This window comes from Rana temporaria, chromosome 3, assembly GCF_905171775.1.
Source record: "Rana temporaria chromosome 3, aRanTem1.1, whole genome shotgun sequence".
Lineage (NCBI taxonomy): Eukaryota > Metazoa > Chordata > Amphibia > Anura > Ranidae > Rana > Rana temporaria.
The window spans coordinates 266,376,147-266,395,249 of record NC_053491.1 but is presented as its reverse complement, the minus strand read 5'-3'; the positions used below and the strand labels follow the sequence as shown (position 1 = coordinate 266,395,249).

The window sequence follows — 19,103 nt, the reverse complement described above, 5'->3', positions numbered from 1 at the left end:
TACTTAGGAGGACAGTTAAGCCTAGTACGCATCGGCCCGTGTGTGTTGAAGTCGGGCCAGCTTCTATCGATGAGGCATGACTGAAAAAGGTCTGCCGATGGGCTCCTGATCAGCACTCTCAGCCAATGGCTAAAATTTCTGACCGGTGTGTTCTGGTGTGGGGCTGCCCCCCCTGTCAGCATTAGCACAGCAGGGGAAATCACTTTACTAACATGGGATAGTTAGTACAGCAGCTGCTTCTGATTTTTTTTAATTAGCCGTGGTAGGTAGAACAAAAAAAAATATGACTAGTGTGTACTAGGCTTTAGGAACACAAAGGGGGTGACAATTTATTTATGCCCACCTTCACAGGATCACGTCTCTCTCGCTCTCCTCAATTCTACTCCCCTTACAGTTTTTTGGTGTATGGCCCCTTCAATTTCCTGTAATGGCTCACCTGGCTTATGCCCTTAGTGAAAAGAGGATACTCATGCTGATTCCAGAGGTTTCTACAGCTCAAGTCTCCACAGTTCCCAGAAGACACTGCGCTCCATTCTCCAGCAGACAACACAAGGACGACGAGGAAGAAGACCTGCCGTGGACTAGGAAGATCTGCCTAGCAACCACAATTTTAAAAAAAAAATTGTTTTCAATTTTTTTTTTGTATTTTTATGTTTTTTTTTTTTTTTTTTTAGGGTGGACCTTTGCTTTAATGCAAGGAATGTATAACGTTTTTTTTTGTTTTTCTTTTAAGCTTTAATATCACTTTATTTGGATTTCAGTTTTTTCAATCATGGAGGTTTAGCATCACTTGAAGATGTTACCATTCTTCCTGTTTTCAGAAAGCTATGCAACAGGGTGTATTTGATTTTAATCAACTCGATTTAAATCAAATTTTTTAAAGAGCTACTGTCATCTCTGTCCCGCAGCGGCTCCTCCTCTGACCCGCTGTTGACTCACCAACAGTCCCATTCACTTTAATAAGATGGCTGGTGATACGACAGTGACACGACAGTGACACAACAAGGTGAGGGACGTGGCGGCAGCAGGTCAGTGGATCTCTGCTAACAGGCACCTCCATGACAGATCTGAAATGACAGGTGCTCTTTAAATGCAAGGCCTCATTCTTGCTGGTAGTGTGAAATTGTGTGAATGCATGAATGCAGTGCATGTTATCTCAGCTTGCAGAGATTGGATTCATTGAAGGAGTTTACCAAAAATGTAAATATTGCAGAATATACAGCCTTATGCTACATAACTAAGCTCCATTTAATGCTGAATAAACTAAAATAAGTATTATTGTATCTTAAATAGATTTTTACTCCAAAAGCATTTTATTAAAATAAATTTGATTTAAATCAAATAAATCTTTTTTTTTTTAAACCACTTAAGGACCGGACCAATATGCTGCTAAATGACCCAAGGGGTTTTTACAATTCGGCACTGCGTCGCTTTAACAGACAATTGCGCGGTCGTGCGACGTGGCTCCCAAACAAAATTGGCGTCCTTTTTTCCCCACAAATAGAGCTTTCTTTTGGTGGTATTTGATCACCTCTGTGGTTTTTATTTTTTGCACTATAAACAAAAATAGAGCGACAATTTTGAAAAAAAATGCAATATTTTTTACTTTTTGCTATAATAAATATCCCCCAAAAACATATCTAAAAAAAATTTTTTCCCCTCAGTTTAGGCCGATACGTATTTTTCTACCTATTTTTGGTAATAAAAATTGCAATAAGCGTTTATCGATTGGTTTGCGCAAAATGTATAGCGTTTACAAAATAGGGGATGTTTTTTGCATTTTTATTAATTTTTTTTTTTACTACTAATGGCGGCGATCAGCGATTTTTTTCGTGACTGCGACATTATGGCGGACACTTCGGACAATTTTGACACATTTTTGGGACCATTGTCATTTTCACAGCAAAAAATGCATTTAAATTGCATTGTTTATTGTGAAAATGACAGTTGCAGTTTGGGAGTTAACCACAGGTGGCGCTGTAGGAGTTAGTGTTCACTGTGTGTGTTTACAACTGTAGGGGGGTGTGGCTGTAGGACTGACGTCATCGATCGAGTCTCCCTATAAAAAGGGATCACTCGATCGATACGCCGCCACAGTGAAGCACGGGGAAGCCGTGTTTACATACGGCTTTCCCCGTTCTTCAGCTCCAGGGAGCGATCGCGACGAAGCGGCTATAAACGAATATCCGCGCCGTCGTCCCGGATCGCTCCCCGAGGGAATCCGACCGCCGCAAGTACCGGGGGGGGCTCCCGATCGGACCCCCGACCCACGTCTAGGCAGGCACGTATGTGCCTGTCCGTGCCATTCTGCCGACGTAAATGTACATGCGGCGGTCGGGAAGTGGTTAAGACGTTTTGCTGGCCAAAGACCAGGCCACTTTTCGCTATTCGGCACTGCGTCACTTTAACTGACAATTGCGCGGTCGTACGACGTGGCTCCCTAACAAAATCGACGTCCTTTTTTCCCCACAAATAGAGCTTTTCTTTTGGTGGTATTTGATCACCTCGGTGGTTTTTATTTTTTGCGCTATAAGCAAAAATAGAGCGACAATTTTGAAAAAAATTCTATATTTTTTACTTTTTGCTATAATAAATATCTCCCAAAAATATATAAAAAAAAAACATTTATTTTCCTCAGTTTAGGCAGATACATATTCTTCTACATATTTTTGGTAAAAGAAATGGCAATAAGGGTATATTGATTGGTTTGCGCAAAAGTTATAGCGTCTACTAAATAGGGGATAGAATTATAGCATTTTTATTCAATTTTTTTTCTTTTTGCTAGTAATGGCAGCGATCTGCAATTTTTTTATTGTGACTTTATAAGTGTGCCCTAGGGAGTGCTTCTAACTGTAGGGGGATGGGCTGTGTGTGACACGACAGTGATCACTGCTTCCGATTACAGGAAGCTGTGAACACTGTCCTGTCACTAGGAAGACTGGGGAAATGCTTGTTTACATCAGCATCTCCCTGTTCTTCCTCACTGTGACACGATCAGGGGTATGCCCGTGGACATCGAGTCCGCGGGACCCACGGTCGGAGTCACGGAGCTTGCGGCGGAAGCGCGCACGTCCACAATGTCACTATCTTAAAGGGGACGTATATATACGTCCTTATGCATGCCGGGCCATGCTGAAGACGTATATCTGTGTGTGGCGGGCGGCAAACGGTTAAATGATCGATTTTTATCCACCCTGCTATGTAAAGCCCTCTTCAAGCCCCTCTCACCAGCCATGATCTCTTGCATTGCAAATAGAAGCACAGAGACCAAGTGATGACATTTCTGGGTGTAAGATTCAGTATGAAATGATTACACTTCAGCTTATGCCTCATGCACACTAGGGGCTGGATTCAGGTAGGGGCGCGCATTTTTACGGCGGCACATCGTATCGTATTTACGCTACGCCGCCGTAAGTCAGAGAGGCAAGTGCTGTATTCTCAAAGCACTTGCCTCCTAAGTTACGGCGGCGTAGCATAAATGGGGCCGGCGTAAGCGCGCGTAATTCAAATGAGGATGAGGGGGCGTGTTTATGTTAATTTTTGATGACCTGACGTGATTGACGTTTTTCCCGAACGGCGCATGCGCCGTCCGTGGAATTTCCCAGTGTGCATTGCTCCAAAAGTACGCCGCAAGGACATCATTGGTTTTGACGTGAACGTAAATTATGTCCAGCCCTATTCACAGACGAGTTACGCAAACAACGTAAAATTTTCAAATTTCGACACGGGAACGACGGCCATACTTAACATTGGCTATGCCACCTAGGGGGCATGTTTATCTTTACACAGCGTATCTCTTACGGAAACGGCGTATCTTTACTGCGACGGACAAGCGTACGTTCGTGAATCGGCGAATCTAGTAATTTACATATTCTACGCCGAAATCAACAGAAGCGCCACCTAGCGGCCAGTGGAAAACTTGCACCCTAAGATACGACGACGCATCTTAGCTAGGTTTAAGTGTATCTCAGTTTGAGCATACACTTAAACTTACGACGGGCTTAGATTCCGAGTTACGTCGGCGTATCTACTGATACGCCGGCGTAACTCTTTGTGAATCCGGCCCTAGATGTTTTTGGATGTTTTTACAGCTGCTGTTTTTGGCTTCATATGATTTTTTTTACCTTCAATAAACCGCACTCCAATTAACCCCCCCCCCCCCCCAAAAAAAAAAAAAAAGTATTTCCTCTGGCTGCTAAAAAGCACCTCTAAACCTTTCTAAGCATAAGTGGCTGCCTTCCACGTCCGCCTCTATTTCTGGTGACCCGTCCTCTTCCAGGTTGGATTTATAAAAACAAGTACAGACAGAGAGTGATTACAGTGGGGCTTTACATTAGCTAAAATTGATTATTTTTGCTTTCATTTTCACAAGCACTAAAGCTGAAACGCATGTTACAGTTGTATGTGTTGACAGAGTAGGCAATAGCAGCTCTGGCACACAGATAACCTCGGTTTTCACACTGACAAAGATTCCCACAGCGATAACCCAGGGAAATTACTAATATGTACAGGGGGCCCAGGTCATTCACGGGTTAATATTCTCTCAAGTTGTGATGATGCCAAAGACTGGCTGTTTCAAGATCCGGAATGGAAATTTCCAAATATCTACTATAGCTGTTACTACTGTAGCTTCACTGCGTTCTACCTAAAATTGGACCTAATGGAACCTGAACCATACAACCATAGAAAGGACATTAGATTGCAGCCAAAATAGGAAGTAGAAATTCCTATTCAATGTTTTTTGCAAAGCACCATGTAAAAAAAAAGTCAAATTTAAATAATTCCCAGTATTGGCAGTTAAAAGTATACTATTTAGGTGTATCTATGGCCAAAATAAAAAAATTACACATATGATACAGTCTGAGCATTAACCATTTCCCATCCAGGCCAATTCTGACACTTCACTCCTACATGTAAAAATCAACTTTTTTTTGCTAGAAAATTTAGAACCCCCAAACATTATAAATATAAATACACATATATATATACACATACATACATATATATACACATACATATATATATATATATATATATATATATATATATATATATATATATATATATATATATATATATATATATATATATATATATATATATATATATATACACACACACACACACACACACACATACATACACACATACATACATACAGGGCTGGACTGGCCTATCGGGATACTAGGAGATTTCCCGGTAGGCCGCCTGCCCTCGGGGCGCTTTGAGTTGCGGCTGCAGTGCTCCCCTCTCTGTATCACAGAGCTAGCTGGGTCTGTGTTCGGCGTTGTTCCCCTAGACCGTCTCGTGTGATAGTAGATAGAATCAGTGTTCCGCCTATCACACCAGACGGTTTAGGGGGATGGGAACGTGTTACAGCGCTGCCGCCGAACACGGTCAGGGATTCTAAATAGACCAGTACTGTGTGCCTACACAGAGGAGACCAACACTGTATGCAGTGAAGTTAAAGGTGTTTATTTACAAACATGTGGGGACAACCAGTGCACAATAGACAGCAAACAGTATATACAAATCAAAGGGAGATACCGTATTCATAAACAAGCCAGGCCGAAGTCATACACGTGGGATGTCAGATGGGTGAGGATGAGTCCAGGATGGGATAGGGATCGATCGGAAGCGGGGACAGGCTAGCAGGGTCAGGCTTCAGGTCAGAAAGGTATAAAGATACCAGGGCAAGGTCTGCTTGAACTTGCCGGGTATTTGTAGAGGTGTGGTGATTGAGTTCAGGTCACACCTGAGCGCAGAAACGGAAGTCTGCTCCACACTTCCGAGGTCCATCTGCTGGTAGAGACCAGTACTGCGTCCCAGATAGTAAATAGCACCAGCAGATAGAACCTTTCCTGACAGTACCCCCCCCTCAAAGGAGCGGCCTCCGGACGCTTCAACTGTCTGTTGCCAGGGAAGGTCCATGATGACAAACTGGAACAAAAGAGGCTTGAGCTGAGCAGCGGGCACATTCGGGCAGACAGCGGGCACATCCGGGCAGACAGCGGGCACATCCGGCTGGAAAGCAAGCACATCAGGCTGGAAAGCAAGCACATCAGGCTGGAAGCCAGTCACATCAGGCTGCAAGGTAGGAACCGGGACACCAGGCTGGAAGGCAGGAACTGGAACGCCAGGCTGGAAGGCAGGAACCGAAATGCCAGGCTGGCAGACGGGCACCGAGATGCCAGGATGAAAGACGGGCACCGAGACGCCAGGATGAAAGACGGGCAGGAACACCTCCGGCTGGGCAGCGGACAGGAACACCTCCGGCTGGGCAGCGGACAGGAACACCTCCGGCTGGGCAGCGGACCGTGGCTCAACAAGTAGGGCGGTTGGTACTGAAACGTCAGGCTGGCTAACTGGCACTGAAACGTCAGGCTGGCTAACTGGCACTGAAACGTCAGGCTGGCTAACTGGCACTGAAACATCAGGCTGGCTAACTGGCACTGAAACGTCAGGCTGGCTAACTGGCACTGAAACGTCAGGCTGGCCAACTGGCACTGGCTGGGCAACTGGCACCGGAACAAGCTGGGCGACTGGCACCGGAACAACAGGCTGGGCAGTTGGTACTGGAACAGGCTGAACAGATGGCATTGGAACAGGCTGGAGAGATGGCACTGGAACAGGCTGAACAGATGGCACTGGAACAGGCTGAACAGATGGCACTGGAACAGGCTGGAGAGATGGCACCAGAACAGGCTGGGCAGATGGCACGATGGTGTGGGTCGGGAAGTACTTCCGCTTTTTTTTTTTTAGATTTAGTCACTGCAGGCTTGTTAACAGGAGGGATGTATGAAAGGGATGGAATTACATAGGAGGAAGGGTTGCAATGTGGCAGGGACACAGGAACAGTGACTGGAGGAGGGTTTTGTGGAGTTGTTACAGGTGGATTAAAGGCAGGGTAGGTACAATTAGTAGAAACTGGGTAGTAATATTTGGTAGGATGCGGAATTATCTGGGCTGGGGTTGCCATTGGTGATGGACGGATAGATACTTGGAAAGGCAGATGATTAGTGGCAGGGCTGGAATGTAGTGGTTTGGCTGGAATCAGGAGATCTGACCATGCCTGCAGCACAGGTTGGACAAAAGCAGGTTCACACACACCTTGTCTAATCATAGACTGCACTGAACTAATGCACTCAGACAACTTCTGCCTGGGACAAGAGGAATAATGTTCATCAAAAGAAACTGGATCATCCTCTATTAACCATATCAAGGATTCAACTTGGTCACGACTGAAGGGAGGAGAGAAATCATCACTACCATCTAGGATGAATGACAGGGCCGGTTTAACACATAACTGGATTAATGGCTGAATATCATCATAAGACATATAACCCTGATCCACCATGGAATGGGCTGATCGGATGGTTTCCATCAGCTGGTCACTAGTCCATCCCTCCAAAACCTGGCGACAATACTCCTCATCCTCCTCTGCCAGCAGAGAGAAGTAAGTGATTTCATTGAAATCCATGTTTCAAAAACGCACCACAACAGGATGGTTCCCTAATGCAGGCACGTCTGGTCAAGGGGGATGGCCCTGGTATACTGTCAGGGATTCTAAATAGACCAGTACTGTGTGCCTACACAGAGGAGACCAACACTGTATGCAGTGAAGTTAAAAGGTGTTTATTTACAAACATGTGGGGACAACCAGTGCACAATAGACAGCAAACAGTATATACAAATCAAAGGGAGATACCGTATTCATAAACAAGCCAGGCCGAGGTCATACACGTGGGATGTCAGATGGGTGAGGATGAGTCCAGGATGGGATAGGAAGCGGGGACAGGCTAGCAGGGTCAGGCTTCAGGTCAGAAAGGTATAAAGATACCAGGGCGAGGTCGGCTTGAGCTCGCCGGGTATTTGTAGAGGTGTGGTGATTGAGTTCAGGTCACACCTGAGCGCAGTAACGGTAGTCTGCTCCACACTTCCGAGGTCCATCTGCTGGTAGAGACCAGTACTGCGTCCCAGATAGTAAATAGCACCAGCAGATAGAACCTTTCCTGACAAACACAGACCCAACCAGCTCTGTGATACACAGGAGGAGATGCCCGCCTGTACAGTGTGTGTGCCTGGATAGGAGGATCGGCAGGGGAGCCGCATATAGAGAAAATTTGCTTTCTATAGTCCTCCATGCAGCCGCCGAATGCTTGCAGGAGGGAGAGGAGGAGAATGAAGCATTTAGCGGCTGCATGGCGTATTATAGAAAGCTCAATCCCTCTTTATGCGGCCCTCTGCCGATCCTCTTATCCAACTTCTTTTGCCAGCCCCTCCCCTGTGCTCCCTAGCTCCCCCCAGTGCTCGCCTCCCCCACCACACTCCTCTCCACCCCTGTTCTTTCTGCCCCCCTGCTCTCCAGCTCTCCCCATCCTTCTCTAGCCACCATCCCAGTGCTCTTCACTCCCCCAGTGCTCACCACTCCCCCAAGTGCTCTCCAGCCCTGTTTTTTCTCGCCCCCTCCCCCCAGTGCTCTCCACCCCCTGTTCTTTCTCCCCCCCCCCCCAGTGCTCTCCAGCTCTCCACAGTGCTCTCAACCCCCCGTGCTCTCCACCCCTGTTCTTTTTGGAACCCCCTCCAGTGCTCTCAAGCTCCCCCCAGCACTCTCCGCTCCCCACCCCTGTACTCTCCACTCCCCCTGCATTTTGCCCCCACCCATGTGCTCTCCAACCCCACCAGTGCTCTCTGCTCCCCCCTGCATTTTGCCCCCACCCATGTGCTGTCCACCCCTGTTCTTTCTGGCCCCTACTGGTGCTCTCAAGCTCCCCCCATTGCTCTCCACCCCCCAGTGCTCTCCACTCCCCCTTGCTCTTTGTACCCGCCAGTGCTCTCCAGCCCCCGTGCTCTCCACCCCTGTTATTTCTGCCTCCCGAGTGCTCTCAAGCTCCCCCAGTGCTCTTCACCCCCCCATCACACTCATAGCCCCCTCAGTGCTCTCCAGCCCCCCCCAGTGCTCTCAACCTCCCATGCTCTCCACTTCTGTTCTTTTTGGCTCCCTCCCAGTGCTCTCAAGTCCCCCCCCCAGCGCTGTCTGCTCCCCACCACTGTGATCTCCACTCCCCCCTGCTCTTTGCTCCCACCCATGTGCTCTCCAACCCCGCCAGTGATTTCCGCTCCCTCTTCTCTCCAGCTCCCACCCGGTGCTCTCACTTCCCCAGGACCAGAGGACAGGCTGACTGGGGCCGGAAAATGAGGACGGCTGAAGGTGCAGGTGGACAGGGACCACTCCATCTCACAGCAAACAGATCCTCAGGAGGGAGCACGGTCCCCATGCAAAAACGAGAACAGACCCTGCCTGCTGCTGGCCATCATGGATATCCTGCTGGCATGGTACCATACCGAGCATCAACAACACACCTTCCCACAGACAGGGACTACAGATTGGGACATGGGGCTGCATTCACAGGCACAGTAAGACTGCATTCACAGGCACAGTGAGACTGCATTCACAGGCACAGTAAAGCAGCATTGATGGGCACAGTGAGGCTGCAATAATGGGCACAGTGAGGCTGCAATAATGGGCACAGTGAGGCTGCAATGGTGGGCACAGTGAGGCTGCAATGGTGGGCACAGTGAGGCTGCAATGGTTGGCACAGTGAGGCTGCATTCACAGCCACAGTAGAGCTGCATTGATGGGCACAGTGAGGCTGCAATGATGGGCACTGTGAGGCTGCAATGGTGGGCACAGTGACGCTGCATTGATGGGCACAGTGAGACTGCATTTGATGGGCACTGATGAGGCTGCATTTGATGGGCACTGGTGAGACTGCATTGAGCTCTTATATCATGTCTGCAGTCTCTGACCATCTCCTGTATCATGTCTGCAGTCTCTGAGGGAGTCTGGAGAGGAGTCAAGAGTGGGAGCACCGCCTGGATAGGGGTCCTGGGAGAAGTCAGACGTGTGTGGACTGTGGAGAGGAGACTATAGGTTAAAACCAGAGCCACCGAGCTGGAGCCAACTGACTAAGCCCTGCACGGTGCACCTGAGAGGAGGTCAGTGACAGCACCGCTAGGCCAGTCTGAAGGGGGGGGTCACTGATGTAAGGGGGAGTGAATACGGTAATGTAAGGGGGCACTGATATAAAGGTTTCCCCCTTATATCAGTAACCTACCCCCCTTACCTTAGTGTATTTTTTCTGCAGAAGGTGGTCCCCCAAGTGGCAGTGCGTCCATAGAAGGTGCAGGAGTGCCGCCCCCTCTCGCTCCTGCACCGCCACTGAAAAACAATACATAGATTCATGCACTGCATGAATCTATGTATTGTCGCCGCTGCCCACTATTTTAGATGGCCGGCCCCCTGGTGAGCGCCGGCCATCTGAATAACGGCAGCTGGTTGGCTTTGGAAGTGAACAACATCCCTTGTGACAGCATGAGCCATGACATGTCCTCTTTATTTAGAGATCTGGGGTCTATGAAACCCCAAATCTCTTCTTTAGCTTCCCATGCAGCCAATCAGACACAGATCGGTCTGATCAGCTGCTTTTCTTGCCACTGGCTGCCAGGTAAACAAATGGGCGGAGCCGGAAGTGACAAACTACTTGTCGCTCCTGGTTTCCAGTATAGAGAGAGAGAGAGCAATGATGTCAATGGAACAGGAGAGTCCGGGAAAGGCAGCGACAATAGGAGGGGGGTGGTATACACTTCTGCCACCCGCAGAAGTGACCGAGTGGCCAGACAGCAACCCAACAGGTACACAATTTTTAATCATCGACCAGTTTATCCCCCCCATGGAGGGGCAGTCCCAAGACTAGAGGTGTGTCTCAGCTCGAGACCTTCTGGATCTATGAGTTGAGAACGCATACGCCATCAGGCCTCAATGTTGAGTGGGACATTTATCAACAAATCTTAGAGTCGATATTAATTTTTGCAAAATGCTGTATATTTATCTCCCCATCCGTGGGTATCCCCCTTTCCCTTTTTATGTTATGTTATTTTATTTTATGTTTTATCCTTCTTTATTGTGTATATCCTTTTTTGTAATATTCAATGTTTATACACAAATGTATTTTTGTCCCCATAGGGGGTTCGTCCAATAGGGGATTACCATGTAGGGTTTTTACATGACCTTTTTGGATCCATTATGGATATCCAATTAGACGTTGGTTTGAAATCCTTTTTGGGCTAGTCATTTCAGAGACCCAACATGAGCTTTGCCTTATTTGGGTATCCTCCTAGCAGCCTAGTCACATAATCCTTGGTATTGGTTCAATATCCTATTGCTCATAATTATATTTAGATGATATTCCCCCTTTTTTATATAAATATGTAGATAATTTTAAATTATATTAAATATATTTTACAGTTCCCATTGTTTTAATTAGGCATTTTGGGATCACGTGAGCCGTGAAGGCGAACATCTCTTTCGCATGTTAGAGATGGAGCATATGACGCGCACGAATGAGGGGATGAGGGATTACGCCTCATGTGACGCGTCATGTGATGTTGTAATGACGCATCGCTGTGCGCGATTGTTCGCGGCCCGCGATGCGGAATTTAGGTTTGTTTATGTTTTTTGTGTACACATCAGCGTCCCTGTTTGCTTTCTTCTACTGACCTTTTGTAATTTTATGATCGGTCCCCCTTCATTCTTCCCCTTTTCTTGTATTAGGTTTTAAATTTTATAAGGGGTTTGTAGATACAGCTTTGTTTCTCCTAAGGTTAACCCGGAAGTGGTCTTTGATTGGACGAGCTCCCGGGGGTGTTCCTGAGATCAGGGTCAGATTGCACATTTAAGCAAGATTGGCAACAGTGGAGGTATACCCCAGACGAAGCAACATATTGCAAAACGCGTCGGGAGACTCCACTGCTGCCACGCACATTTGATCAAAGCTATTTCCTTCCACTTTCATGTAAGTGTTTCCAACCATTATTAAACACTCATTGCCTACAGTATTACACGATGTGCTTCTTCTGTTCCACTCTTTTCCATTACATCAGGTTTATGGTTTGACCGTCTGTGGGTCATTATCTTCAAGCACTACACGTCTTCTCCATTCGATTGGTGGACTTGCTGCCTTTTGCCCTGTGAAGATCTAGTCCTGTATTGATACACCCATTGATACAGCCTTGTTGACCCTTTAAGCGTATGCTTTTTAGGGTTCAACACTTCCGGTAAGCCTCTGCATTATTGGTGGCGGTTTCTTTCACAAGTGTGCATCACGTTCAAGTGTGGAAATATCTCATGGTTTTGCTGATCTAGGAATCATCTACCTAGATGTATACATCAATCAAGCTTTTTCTAGTTTACACACATTTTTTTTGGACTTTCATATTTAATATTTATTGATACAGTTTTTGATAACACATCATTCACTTGGTGATCTTTATTTATGGTTTACATTTTTACATGTTCTGTTTGTCACTTTCCATTTGTCAATTGGTTTTTGTAGCTGCTCACCATTTAGATTTATTTTGTTTTGTAATAAATTGTGATACAAGGGGGAAACAGACAAACAAAGACTGCTGTGTTAATGGTATTGACAGGCTGTATCATATGTAATTTCTTTTTAATTTGGCCATAGTTACAGTATACTGTGCCGTATACAGGGACGGTGCTACCACTAGGCAAACTAGGCAGCCGCCTAGGGCACACTGCTGCCTAGGGCGCCTGCCCACTGATGTTCCTACTCTCTTCTCTCTGCAGAAAGCACATAGAGGTGCAGCAGCGGCAGAGGATTGTGTTTGTGTCCCGACTCCTGAATAAATGGAAGCAAGCAAACATTCGTTAATGGGCACTGTTAGGCTGTATCGATGGGCGCTGGTGAGGCTGCATTTAATGGGCACTGATGAGGCTGCGTTTGATGGGCACTGGTGAGGCTGCGTTTGATAGGCACTGGTGAGATTGCATTTGATGGGCACTGGTGAGATTGCATTTGATGGGCACTTCATTAAAAAGTGGGGGACATACATGGGCAGGGCAAAGAAGGGGGGGTCAGGGATGGATCGGGGGGGGGGGGGGGGCAAAATGAGGTTTCGCCTAGGGCAGGGGTGTCAAACTCAATTTCATAGTGGGCTGCATCAGCATTAGGATTGCCCTCAAAAGGGCCGATTGTATCTGTAAGATTAGATGTTCAGCGCATCCTCTCCCCTTACATTAGATGTTAAGAGCCACCCCACCATCAGAAGTTGAGTCCCCCACTCTCCATTACATCACAGCACACCCTACTTTCCTTAAAGGGGAGGTTCACCCTAAAAACGACTTTCTCTTATTACACTGGCCCTCCACATTACAATACGATTATGCCTATTAGGTTTTTTTTTATGCTGTACATACCTTCGTACAGCTATTCACCCGTGGCTTCCGGGTTCCGAGTCCCGCGGGAGTGGGCGTTCCTAACATGCTGGTGATTGACGTTTTGACAAAAAACGAGCTCCCCCCCGTCGCGTAAGCCGCGTCACGATTGGCGAAAGGAGCCGAACGGCGATGCGCAGGCGCAGTATATCGCCGACTCGCCGTTCGGCTCCTTTCGCCAATCGTGCCGCGGCTTACGCGACGGGGGGGAGCTTGTTTTTTGGCAAAACGTCAATCACCAGCATGTTAGGAACGCCCACTCCCGCGGGACTCGCAACCCGGAAGCCACGGGTGAATAGCTGTATGAAGGTATGTACAGCATCAAAAAAAAACTAATAGGCATAATCGTATTGTAATGTGGGGGGCCAGTGTATTAAGGGAAAGTCGTTTTTAGGGTGAACCTCCCCTTTAAGCTGCTGCTGAAAAGAAACTGGATGCATTGCTTAAAAGCAGGAAGTAATGGTCTGGAGGAGGACCAGAGGAGGGCGAGTGCCATGATTCCTGTGGCCTAGGGTGTCAAAAATCTTTGCACCAGCCCTGGCTGTATACTGCATGTAGATGAGGCTACATACAGCTTATACTGGAAGCGCACACAGCCACTGCATATAGTAAATAGTTTGTTAAAGGGGTTGTAAAGGGAAAAAAAATGTTTTCATAATAAGCATCCTTTACCTGCAGACATTCCTCTTTTCACTTCCTCATTGTTTGTTTTTTCGCTCAGAAGTTGCTCTATTTCCTCTCTGTTCTGTTCACTTCCTGCTTGTCTGATTGTTACTCACTATAGTGACGGGAGGCTTTACTGCGGTGGTCAGTGACGTGCTCACCCCCTCCTGGGAACTACATCTGTGTGGCAGGACGCTCTCTACATGTTAGAGACTTCAAGGAGATGTGAATTACTCAGTGTGTTGCAATGCATACTGGGAAATGTAGTTCTTACATGAACGAGCACCGCAAACCAGGAAGTGAATGAGAGAACAGAAACTAGAATGCTGGAGGTGATATAGATGAAGGAATTTAATAGGTATTTACTCGTTTTTTAACAGAATCATTTCACTATTCTGTCTGTCTACCTTGCAGACATTCATTTTAGGCAAAAAAATGTTTTCCTTTACAACTCCTTTAAGGCTCAATTCACATCTCCGCGACAAGCAACGCCGCGTACGCGAAACGTATTTTGCCGCGGATAGTGTATTTTTTTATTTTTATTTTTTCAAATTTTTTTCAATTCTTCGGCGTCTATGAGATGTGAACCATCTCCATAGACAGCAATGGGAATTTCCCCCTCTAGCGGCACAAGCGTCCGGCGTCGGGCGTTTTGTAACCTAGATGTGAATGGAGACTAAGACTGGCTTGGTTAAAAACTTCACCAAACATGGAAATCAGCTTTAATATTGACAGCAGTGTTTACAATGATCAGCCATTATTTATTTATGTTAGCAGAAGTTTTGCTTTACATTGTTAGTTACTAATAATGTAAAGACCATCTAGGAGATCTATTAAGCTGGCCATACACTATACCATTTTCTTTAGATTTACCTTCAACTATGTAGTGCAAGAGCCTGCCTGATTGCTATTGCATTCACATTGAAAGTGTTTCAGTTTGACCTCATATTATACCGTTTTGGTAAATCTAAAGGAAAATGTAATAAGAAAATTGTATAATGTATGGCCAGTCTATTTATCTAACACAACTCTTTCCACTGATTGATAATGCAGCTGTCCAAGGGTCTCTCATCCATAGATGCTGTGAAGGAGTTAATATAGCCACCCTGAGGCTTGATTCACACCTATACAGATTTGCTCTAGAATGTGCTCAATAGGAAATCATGTTACATGGACTATATCTGCAATATGCAAACTCCCACCCAAGATCCACTCCCCCACCAAAAAAAAAAAAATGATAAGCTCATATGCATAATTACTTAACTGCAAGTTCTTTCTAAATCCCGCGATAACTCGCGGCAGACCTCTGCAATGTCTCCTGGGAACAATGACAAAAGCTCCCAGGAGACATTGCGACATCGAGGAAGTGACGGAATACACTACCCAATGAATCCATATACAGCAGTGTTTCTCAATTCCAGTCCTCAGGCCCCCCCAACAGGTCAGGTTTTCAGGATTTCCATTATTTTGCACAGGTGATTTGATCAGTTTCACTGCCTTAGTAATCACCACAGCCTTTTCATCTGAGGGAAATCCTGAAAACCTGACCTGTTGGGGGGGCCTGAGGACTGGAATTGAGAAACACTGATATACAGGAAGCGGACAGTAACATAAAGGATTACTAAGGTGCGCCTGCTCCTGACAGTGACTCGAGCTGGGCATCGCCGCTTAGTGAAGGATTGGCTCAGGCGCTCTCAGCTGCTCTAGTCCTGCAAAGGGAACTGAGTTCCTGCTGTGAAAAAAGTGCAGGAACTCCGTTCCCACGCGTAACTGCAGGACTTGAGCCCTGCAACCAAGCCTGAAAATCTATTTAAAGAACAATATTTGTAATGTTTGATTATAATTGTACATGCATTGTGTATTGTTTAATAAACACGTTTCCTCTTGAACTGCCTACCAATCAGCAATATGTCATGTAGCATTACATTTCCATAGAAACCAAACTGTACACGTTTTTTTATATATATATAATGTGTTTTGTACATTTCTCATTCTTTTTTGAATCTCAGTGCTGCTGATCTCCTTTAGCTCCTTTCAGCCACTTCCTGTCTACAAGCACATGCTCCAGCATCTCAGAGCAGGCTGAGTTGATTGCTCAGAGCAAACATCCTTGATAGAAATGGTGGATCATGTCTGTGCAATACGTGTTTGCACCGCAGCTTTGTTTTTATCAATCAGGGAAGCATGAAAAGTTAGACTGGGTTCACACCATCGCCGCATGCAGTCCCCAACAGGGGTCTGGTGCGTCCTGGTTTACTGTTTTTAGGTCCGATTTTAAACCAAATTTTGGCTGAATTCGGACCTGAAATTGGCCAAAAGACGTACAGAGCTCCTGTGCAATGTTGCACCAGAGCTGCAGCGGAAATATGTTAACCACCTCCATAGAGAGATGGTCAAAATCTCCTGCTATTGTGAATTATATGCTAGGAAGCCACATCCAATTCACAATGGTGTAAACCCAGCCTTAAAGCGGAGTTCCACACAAAAATGGAACTTCCGCTTTTCGGACGGAACCCTCCCCCCCTCCGGTGTCACATTTGGCACCTTTCAGGGGGAGGGGGGTGCTGATACCTTTGCACCCACTTCCGGGCATAGACTCCTGCATTATCTGCGGGAGTCTACACCACGTCCGGCGCCAACCCAGCCCCCCCCCCCGCTGTCGCCTGGGAAATACACTGGTCCCAGGAGAGAGCGGAGACCAGTGACGGTGCGCCTCGCTACTCGCGCATGCGCAGTAGGGAACCGCGCAGTGAGGGAAGTCGCAACGCTTCACTTCCTGATTCCCTCACTGAGGATTGCGGCGGCAGCATCCTGAGAGACGAGCGATTGCTCGTCCTCGTCTGCCGACATTGCGGGTGCGCTGGACAGGTAAGTGTTTTTTTTTAAAACAAATTCAGGTGGACCTCCGCTTTAAACTGGCCATACATGGATCAAAATTCATCTAGCTCGGCAGGGGCCAGCTGAGATTTGATCCATGTATGGGCACACTAATTGTACCCAAGACAATCCGTCGATTGGCTTGGATACAACCAGCCTGCTGGACTTGTTATATACGATTACTGCCGGTGGCTATAACTGGTAGTAGTAATCATTGTATTCTGCTTTCTAGGAAGGTCCCCTGTGCCCCTGCTGGCAGAATACAATAGCATCGCAGGAGCCAACCGAGATTTAATTAATGTGTGGGCACACTAATTGTACCCAAGACAATCCGTCAATCGTCTTGGCTTTCTAGGAAGGTCCCCTGTGCCCATGCTGGCAGAATACAATAGCATCGCAGGAGCCAAACCGAGACTTAATCCATGTATGGGCACACTAATTGTACCCAAGACAATCCGTCAATCGTCTTGCGTACAACCAGCCTGCTGGACTTTTTATATATATACGATTACTGGCGGTGGCTATAACCAGTAGCAGTAATCATTGTATTCTCCCTGCTAGGAAGGTCCACAGAACACAATAGCATCGCAGGAGACATTCCCCCATCAGCACTGACTATGTTGATGGGGGGGATTAGGGGATTTTCTTTCCTTCCTTCATAGTTGAAAGGAAAGAAAATCAAATCATCTATGGGCTGCCTTACAATGCAGGAGCACATTCCATAAGAAGTGACTGAAGATGAACCGTCATGGCAGAACCACCAGGTACCATATTAAAATGCTAGTGACACCTTGCTTACAATGGTTACACTACTTATACTACACAACTAGTATGGAACACAGCAAAGCTCAGAAAATGTAGATGGACACACTCACCTCAGTGATGACAGTGGAGTGATAGATGTCCTGGTCATAGTCCCATCCATCCAGACACTTCTCCTTCTCTAAGTCACTGACATTGATATGTAGTCCAGGAAGAAGCCCCACATCAGAGAAGTTCCTCAGGGTTTCCAGCTTGTATCTCCAGCACCTGCTCTGTACCAGAGCCCCATCCTTCTCCTCCCAGGGGATGCTGACATTCCTCCATGCCAGGCTCAGGTTGGCATTTTCCGGTACACGGCACCGGTGCTCAGGGGTGGCTGCCAGGAACATCACAGACATGCCATTGAAGCCGTTGGGAATGGTGCTGGCACTGAGCAAGAAAAAGACAATAAGCTGGTAGGGCCCCCACTCTCCCAGGAAAGAGATGGCTTGGTCATAATCAAGCATGGTTGAATTGGTGTTGGAGGGGTAGTTACAGGGCACCTTCCCTTGGACTAGGGGTAAAAGATCTGATCACCAGGACTGCTTCATGCTATTAGTAAAGTCATTAAATGTACTAAGACTATGAAGGAGTTGCTAGAAGGGGAAGAATGCAGCCTCCCATTCAGTTACACAACACAGAGAATTATGTGCACACTTCTCACATTGCTAGGTGGCTCGGGTAATCTGGGCATCCTATCTTCATGCAGCTCCAGTCTCACCCCAGGCAATAAAGAAAGTGTCAGTTCTCTGTGATCTCTCAGCCATCATGTCCCTGGGTGGTTAAATGGTCCCCTCCCTGGGGTGGGTGGCATGCATCTCTCTCCTCCCACCTGTCTAATGACACAGCATATTCACTCCTCTTACAAAACACAAAGTCCTTAACTCGTTAGCCGCCCGCCACTTCACTGCTCAACGTCTCATTTGTGTCATTGCCATGCTGCCTGCAAATAAATCATTAACCCCCTCCCTCCCTGCCACCCTGCTTGCTTACATGTACTGTGTTCGTCTGCTTGTGCTTCTGTTATGTAAGCTCTCTCTCCTCAGAGCTGCCATCGCTCTGTACACAGCCGAAGCTGCTTGTTATGTACAGTGCCCAGCAGTCAATTCATTTCAATTTATGGGCAACTCTGCCAGTTTCATTGAGGGTCAGTGAACCTAGACATTTTGTTTTTTGCTCCTGGCATGGAGTTTGTGAAAGGATTTGAAAAGCATTGTTTGAATATTGGATCTTTTACAGCTGTATACTCAAATGACTTACCTGTATATGATGGTTGTAGAGAGCATGCATACCTACTGTGTGTGGTTGGTTGGTAATACAGTAAAACCTTGGTTTGCGAGCATAATTCGTTCCAGAAACATCCAAAGCACTATATCAAAGCATTTTTTTTTTTTACAGGGTATAGAGAGGCGCCTCTAGGCCCCGTACACACGTCCGAGGAACTCGACGTGCCAAACACATCGAG

General features: G+C 46.7%; 1 protein-coding gene across 1 annotated transcript in view; it reads right to left on the bottom strand.

The window, feature by feature from the left end:
• LOC120932332 (solute carrier family 22 member 4-like) overlaps positions 1-18,480 on the bottom strand; it is a 121,196-nt gene extending 102,716 nt beyond the window's left edge. The window contains exon 1 of the mRNA XM_040344646.1: positions 17,713-18,480. Within this exon, the coding sequence (XP_040200580.1) occupies positions 17,713-18,105 (393 nt within the window). The 5' untranslated portion in view covers positions 18,106-18,480. The remainder of the gene's footprint in view (positions 1-17,712) is intronic.
• Between the last annotated feature and the right edge of the window lie 623 nt (positions 18,481-19,103).